The sequence below is a fragment of the Solea solea genome, chromosome 10, assembly GCF_958295425.1.
Source record: "Solea solea chromosome 10, fSolSol10.1, whole genome shotgun sequence".
Classification (NCBI taxonomy): domain Eukaryota; kingdom Metazoa; phylum Chordata; class Actinopteri; order Pleuronectiformes; family Soleidae; genus Solea; species Solea solea.
The window spans coordinates 21,286,733-21,294,533 of record NC_081143.1 but is presented as its reverse complement, the minus strand read 5'-3'; the positions used below and the strand labels follow the sequence as shown (position 1 = coordinate 21,294,533).

General features: G+C 39.8%; 1 protein-coding gene across 1 annotated transcript in view; it reads right to left on the bottom strand.

Moving 5' to 3' along the window:
• LOC131466570 (complement C3-like) overlaps window positions 1-7,801 on the bottom strand; it is a 29,410-nt gene continuing 21,609 nt past the window's right edge. Inside the window, exons 27-43 of the mRNA XM_058639888.1 lie at window positions 7,609-7,768; window positions 7,414-7,509; window positions 5,023-5,173; window positions 4,560-4,645; window positions 4,126-4,203; window positions 3,883-4,038; window positions 3,721-3,783; window positions 3,545-3,626; window positions 3,412-3,460; window positions 2,889-2,979; window positions 2,674-2,763; window positions 2,035-2,137; window positions 1,830-1,919; window positions 1,003-1,095; window positions 807-890; window positions 454-589; window positions 1-270 (exon numbers count right to left, since the gene is read on the bottom strand). Coding sequence (XP_058495871.1) covers window positions 129-270; window positions 454-589; window positions 807-890; window positions 1,003-1,095; window positions 1,830-1,919; window positions 2,035-2,137; window positions 2,674-2,763; window positions 2,889-2,979; window positions 3,412-3,460; window positions 3,545-3,626; window positions 3,721-3,783; window positions 3,883-4,038; window positions 4,126-4,203; window positions 4,560-4,645; window positions 5,023-5,173; window positions 7,414-7,509; window positions 7,609-7,768 — 1,750 coding nt within the window. The 3' untranslated portion in view covers window positions 1-128. The remainder of the gene's footprint in view (window positions 271-453; window positions 590-806; window positions 891-1,002; window positions 1,096-1,829; window positions 1,920-2,034; window positions 2,138-2,673; window positions 2,764-2,888; window positions 2,980-3,411; window positions 3,461-3,544; window positions 3,627-3,720; window positions 3,784-3,882; window positions 4,039-4,125; window positions 4,204-4,559; window positions 4,646-5,022; window positions 5,174-7,413; window positions 7,510-7,608; window positions 7,769-7,801) is intronic.

Below are 7,801 nucleotides of genomic sequence, written 5' to 3'. Positions count from 1 at the left end.
TGAAGACTTTACAGTTTATACCACACAGAGTAACCTTTTGATCTGTTACATTTTATAACAGTTAAAGTTTTGCATAACATATGTAAAAATGAAAAAGAAACAAAGACAGTGGATTTTCTGGTGTTGTACTACAGTGGACATCCAAAGAGAGTGTACTGCGTGACCATCTCCTCCAAGCCCAAACATGTTGGCCTGTGTTCAGCCGTTTGACACTCTGCGTCTGTGGGCCAGTACTCGATCCAGGTTCTCTCACCGAGCACATACTGATACCTGTGGGGAGAGAAGAAGTATCATGAACTCACATGCTGTCTTGACATAAAGCAAATCACTTCCGGGGTGCAGCATGATAATGTTGCCGGGTGACACAAGATCTAACCACCACAGTTTGTTTAGTATGACACTCATTGATAGAACAGGAGTATAAAGAACACATTTGATCACGCAAACACTTACGATTGGTCCTTGTGAATATCCTTTGATGTGCCCATGATGAGATACGTTTTCCCTTCACCCAGCTCTAAAGCCTCCCTGCAGTGAGGGTAACTGAGGAATGCACGTACTTTACCCAGGGGACCAACATCATCATTTCCTGATTTTCAAAATAAGAAGAGAATTCTGGATTAAACACACATCTTAAGCACAAGTGTAAAACATGATTGTTATTTTACCATTTTCTCCCCCAAGGGGAATCAAAGGGAAAAATTGGACATTTTATGAAAATGGCTTTACTTTGTAGACAAGAATAAGATGAGGGGATTTAAAACCCTCATGTATAATGTGATACATTTTAGGCAGTTCACACCCACCTTCTTTGATCACTTCCATTATCCGCATTGTGTAAATATCAGTGGACAAACCATCTGTGAATTCTTCCACTCTCACTTTGTAAACTGAGGACAAATTAAGGGGCAGATGATTTTCTTATTTATGAACCTCTTCTTATACAAACATCCTGGTCATTTACAGTTAAAAATAATGCAGATCATTCACACTGAGTCTTACCAAAATCAATTTTGCTGGTAGGTGTACTCTCACAGGGTTTAGCTGTGCGTAAATCATTGCTGATTTTACCCTTCTTCTGCATGCTGCAGTTCTCTGGAAATAAACAGCAGACGCACAGTAAAGATACAAACAATAACAGTAAGTCTACATGCTAATGTGTCTCTGGACGAGAAACAAATGCTGCACATACTGTGGATGCACTGTATGATTGTGTGAATGGCAAAACTGTAATATAAAGGTCATGGAGATTAGGAAGGTGCTGGAAATACAGACCACTTACCATTGTAACCAGTGTAGTGCAGGTTGTGGGAAACTGCAGCTCTGATCCTAAATTAACGGTGAAACACATTCCTCAACCATATCTATATTTTTTATCATGAATTGGTTTTGAGGTAACCAGATTTATAGAGGTGCAATACTTAACTACTGATGTTAATGATGTTAACAATAATAATACATTTTGTGGAACAGGTGAGGAATTTACAGCCAATGATAATTATTTCAGATTTATTGCAGCTAGTAGAAGTTAATAGAAGTGTGACTGCATCCATATTTTATTTCAGTGAGGCAGTTGTTGCTCGTGTGGGTGGCAGAGGTGACTGATTTGGTAGGAATGTAGATCTGGACATCATCAGTGTGACAGTGGAAGTGGAGATCATGACGACGTCTAGTGTTACTGAGGGTAAGTATTTAGAGGATGAGGAGGTGATGTTGTAAACAGCAGAATGACAAATGATCAGTTCTTTAATGAAGCATGATATTAGTAGTTATTATGAGTTCCTTTAGTACTTTCAGCTGCATCTTCAGAGAGACACTATAGTGTTTACCTTCAGCACATGTGCATTCTTCATTTCTACAGAGCCTCAGCAGCTGCCCAGCTTTCCTCTCTGGATGGTAGAATTTCACACATTGTGTTTCTGCAATGATAAAGACACCCATTGATGAAATGTGCATTCAATCCAACACTGTTAACACTGCTAATCTGTCTATGTACTCTCTATCCAGATCTATCCAAGTGTCTTTAAGGCTTACGGTCATAATATTCATAGACAGATACAGCCGCTGGTTGCATGACGCCCACTTTCAGAGTCTGGTGGATCCTAAAAGTGATCTCCTCTGATCGTGTGTGAGAAACCTGTGGAGAAATGTAAAGCAAAGATGAGAAGTGAGGTTGTCTGAGAGGTCTGGGACAATATGCTTTTATCACAGTTTGATATTTATCACAATAATCAGGTGCTGATTCAATTTAAGATGCCATTGTGATTTATTGTGATTCTACAAATCACTAGTATCAATAAATGTGACCTTATTTTCCTCCTTACACCTAAATGTATTTTTTAAATAATTACAATGAAGCCATAGAGAATTAAGTGTTTCTTAGCTTTAACTATTCAGTGTTTACTAATCAATAAAATAATAAAATAATGACAGATTCTCAAAACAGGACACAGCGCAAATGTGAGCCTTCAAATGAACACTTTTAAAAACCCTGGATTGCAAAACAAACTGATAAAAATAACTTCCACTACTTTTTGAGGTGAAATAGCAACTGCTTCTTTTCGCTGTTTCTGTTCATTAAGCAAAAAGAAATGTTGCCATTCTGTAGGAGGGGACATTTTGTTCCACAATGTATTGATTGTGTTTCTCTACTCCTATTGTCTAATGTCTTACCTTGTCCAGGTAGATGATCAGTGAACCTCTCTCTGACAGAACTGTGTCCATCTCATATTTTGCAATGGTACGGGCGCGTCCTTTGGCCAACTAGACACAAGCATACAGAGTCAGAGACCTTTGAAAGCCATGAACATCATGTTTTTTCATGTGTATTGACCATTGTGTGTGTGTGTGTGTGTGTGTGTGTGTGTGTGCGTGTGTAAAAATCTTACCAAGTCCAGGTCATTTTTGTTGACAGTGAAGCCAGTTAGTAAGCCAATATCCAAGATTGACATAGTTGCATCGTGATCCTTGTTCTTATATCTGTGCAATAAATGGACACATTTGATTAAAAAATACACAATCGTAGTGAGAAAGACATGAAGTAACAAAGCAACCAGGGTGTATGAGAAAATGTCCTGTAATAAAGGTCCAGTGTGTAAGAATTAATGACATTTCAATGGTTATATTTTGGCTTTATGTGGGGGACCGAGCTCCCATTCCAAAATGTGAAACTGAAGTCAATTCAGGCTGTTGTTGAAACATAGTTGCATAAGATGGTGGACTCTGTAAAGAAAGGCCTTTGCCTTAAGTACATATAAAAGGCTTATTCCAAGGATACAAAAAATGTATTTTTATTTTAAAGTGATGATACAAATATACTTATGGATAGCATATTCAACTTCTGGCTATAAGCCCTCATAAATGTTTCACACTGGACCTTTTAAACCAGCATCATTTCTTAGCTGTACTTACAAGACTTCTATTCTCAGTTTGTATATCGCCTCATCCTCATCCATTTTCTCTGGAAAAGCAAAATACTACATGAGCATGTAATCTTTTGTCATGGCACAGAATCATTTTCAAATAGCAGAGGGCATAAAATGACCTGGAATAAGCTCCACTGACAAGTTAAACTTCTGACAGTCACTCTCTTTTTCCTTCGGCAGAGCGTAATACAGTGACACCATCTGTTAACACAGGAACAAAATGCATTGTTTTATGGCATGGGTTTAATAGAATGTATTAATACATGATTGAAAAACAGAATCATGCTTTATTTACCTTCAGTGTTGCTTCTCCAGTTCCTGTCGCAGTCACGTTAACATCCTGGTTTATATCATTGAACTGTGAGGATCAAAATAATAACAAAAGAAACCAGATGATCAGAAAAACAGGATTGATGACAGCCACTGACAGAGTGTGTGACAGAGCGTGCACGCTCACTTTTGATGTTCTGGTCGTGTGGTGGTTGTTCCTGTTGAAGTTGATCTTCACTGGCTTGGACCTGCCAGGCAAATGGATGTCCACGTTCAGATCATACTCTGGCTCTTCAGCATTCGACCAGTATTCTGCTACAGCCTGGTACACTGTTATAGTAGCCTGGACAGAAAAAGAAGAAAACAAGATTAAATATATAAATTATGTAGAAACAAAAGAGCGAGAGGTCAAGTTGGGATGTCCTGTTACCTGAGTTGAGCCATAGCCTCCACCATCCTTCTGCTGTTTGTTGAACCATCTCACAATAGGTCTAGCATCTTCAAAGGCCTTTATTAACAGAAGGTGAGAAAATCATTGTGATCATCATTGTGATATTTAAATCTGTATTAAACAGCCCACTCTCTCCTGAGCAAATCATGATAAAGATTCAAGGTGGGTTGTATGCAAAGAGAATAATGTTTCATTTATATAAAGTATTGTCCAGAGCGAATCAAGAAAGCACATGTTAAACAAAAATGAGAGGTGGAGCCTGAGTTAAAGATCAGTGAGAAAATATTTGGGTAAATATAGCTTTAGACACTGATAGTCTCTAATTCAAACATATGGAAGGAGTTCTAGTGAAAAATGGCAAAATATTGAATAAAATATTTTTCAGGACCCATAATGAACTCGCAAAGACTCACCTTGGCCTTGACCAGAGCAAGAAGAGCATAAGCTGTGGCCTCTAATGTATAAACACGTCCTTTAGGAACATTCCAGTGGGACAACTCTGTAAGAAAAATGACTTTCTTTTATTATGGGGTAGAACTTGTGCCAAATGTCATCTGATATGGAATAGTTTATCTCACATTCTGACCTGCAGACATGAGAGCTCAATTGAGGAAGGATTTTAAAGGCCAACTCAGATATTATGACAGTAAAAATCAAACAAACTGTTTTTAGTATAAACACGTTAATATTTCTGAAAAAAAGTCTTGTAAAATGAATTCCCAGTGAGTGGGACAGAAACCTACAATATTTATATCTGGCTAAAATCCTAACATTAATGTGTCACTATATAAATGTGTCAGGCTAATCTAATCGTAACAATTATTCCTTGATGTGTATTATTAGTTTTTTTCTTGTATTGGAAAACTGTAACTGCACCTGGGGAAGCAAAATTGAAGAGGATGTCTTTGTCCAGTTGGTTTTGGTTGGCCAGGGCGTATGATGACATGGCTACAGCATATGGGTTGGTGAGGCTGGGCAAACGTCTCTTCAGGTATTCCACGGCTTTGTCAATACTTCCAGGCAGACTCTGGACATCAGGAAAGTAAAAGGGAAAAATGATGGGAGAAATGAGTGTGACAGGATGTATCTAATGCTAAAGATGAGAGGATGAGATAACAGTAATCCATTTATACACCTGAATGTTGTAGCATATCTTCTCTGTGACTCAGAAGCGATTTATGAGTACCATAAGTGACATAATTGACACAATTATTTTGTCAATTATTTCAGAATTCATTAACCCATGAATTCTCTGTTATCATGGTACAGACAAATGCATTTGCATTAAGTAATTCCAATTTCATTGTGTCAAATTTCCATGGCCTTTTGTAGCAAAAAAACTAATTTAAATTCTAATTAAAGTCAAACTAAACTTAATTAAATTCACAGTTATTGCACCGTGTGTGTGTGTGTGAGAGTTTGCACACAGGGTATGCGTCAGTGCAGTAGTACTGTAGCAGTGGGCCCTAGAGGCACGGTGTGCAGGCCCACTGGCATGTGGACACACCCTGGTGTCCGCCAACCTCTGCCCCACTGCCTTGTGGGTATCTCGGGGAGGAGGGAATCGAAAATCAGGAGTGGAGCCCCTAAGGCGGCTTGAGGTCACTGCTGACTTCCTGCCTGTCGAGAGAGTGAGGTTGACGCTGTGCAAATTCACCTCACTTCCAAGTTCCCTGCACAAGTCATGGCATGAAAACTGTCACCAAGTCCTGTGGCAATGGGCGAGTGACGAAGTAGCAGGCACGGATATGCTGGAAGCTGTAGCTGCAAACTTGCACATAGGCGGCTCAGAATAAATGTCATTCCCTCACTGACCGAAGCAGCAGGGAAGTTCGGCAGCACCCTGAGTGACTGAGGAGCAATATTCAGGATCACACTGCTGACCTCTATAGCGAGGAGGGGGTTAGAAAAGGTGCCCTCAAAATTGTCTGCTTCCAAACATCCTGGCCATCCTACTGCAGCTGATGGCATCCCATGCAGTCGAAAAATGAAAAATAAGAAAAGGACCAAATTGATACCACTCACTGTTGGTGCCTGGAATGTGCGCACTTTAATAGACACTGGAGCAAAAAGACCTGAGAGACGCACTGTTCTTGTGAGTATAAATGACAAGTTAATGACCCTAAAGCTCAATCTAACGGGAAAAAAGGAGGCCACCATCATTAGCACCTATGTCCCTACCATGAACAACCCTGACAAAGTCAAAACCAAGTTATATGATGACCTGGAAGCCATCATTGCTGCCACAGCGAGCTCTGACAAATTGCTGAGACTTGGCGACTTAGTTGGAAGTGACCATCAGTCATGGAATGGAATTATAGGTGCACATGGAGTTGGTAAATGTAACAGCAACAGACTTCTATTGCTGGAAACATTCTCTGAGTTTGACCTTCTCATCACCAACACAATTTTCCAACTACCAAACCGCAAGAAAACATCATAGATGAATGATGCAGAGATCCAAGCACTCCTCAGTGAAAAACATCGCCTTCTCATTGAGAGCAGGAGACAGTCGTGTGCTGTGTTTCTCTGACCTGTCCAGTGTGCCAAAGAGTATTTCGGGCTTGGATTGGCCTTCATAGTCACCTGTGCACCCACCAAAACCCACAAAACTGAGGCATGCCAGGGTCATCATCAACCATGATGGACGAACTAAGAGCATATATCTAAAGCAGGAAAAGGAAACTTAATGTCCAATCCAGGCTAGACCTATATTAAACAAAAATAACTAAAGAAAAGGTATCTATCAATGCAAGAAACTGTCTGTCTGTCACTTGTCAGGCTTAGGACTTGACAAGTGACTTACTACAACCAGCAGTTTGTGCAGTGCCGACTTTGATGTTGATTGGATGAGAAATGCTTGAGATATCAGTAGCAATACCACAGATATGTCAATAAACCACACATACAGACACAGAGCAAAGCCCCAGTGTATATTTCTTCATCTCTATGTTAATAACAAACGCAAAAATAGACAAAATAAAAACAGGCATATATTGAACGGATACTGCACAAGTACCAATAAATAGTGATAATCAAAACTGATATGATGCAAACAAAATCATCTCCAAAAAATAAACAAACTAATTCTCTACACACAGCTTTATAGCTAACAGCTAATACAAAAAACACACGACTGACCATTCTGTAATTTATCTGCCTAATCAAACTGAACCACCAGCAAATTAATGGTCCATCACTTATGTGGAGTGAGTATGTGACGTTATAATAGTGGTGCAATACAATGCATGCAGGTGAGGTACTCACACCAACTGTGTCAGCACATCGCTGGTGTGACTCCTGCATGGCGATGAGGCAGAACGCTGTCATGGAGGCATCTGTATCCAAGCCTTTCACATCACCCTGCACACATGCACACAGAAAATGTTTTTGTGACATATTTTGTTTTCATCCCAATGAGCTTTTTGTCATTGATGATGTCACTGGAATGAGTTCACACACAATCATCTCTCCATGGATCACCGTCCCAGTTTCTCTGAACATGCCATCAGGTTGCTGTGCATTGAGAATCAGAAACTTGACAGCGTCACAGATCACATCCTTCTGTATTTCCACCAGGTTGGAGGACATGGCAAACACCTTGACCACATAAGCTGTGAGCCTTTGAGAGAAAAGAGAGGGTGATTGTTAAGTT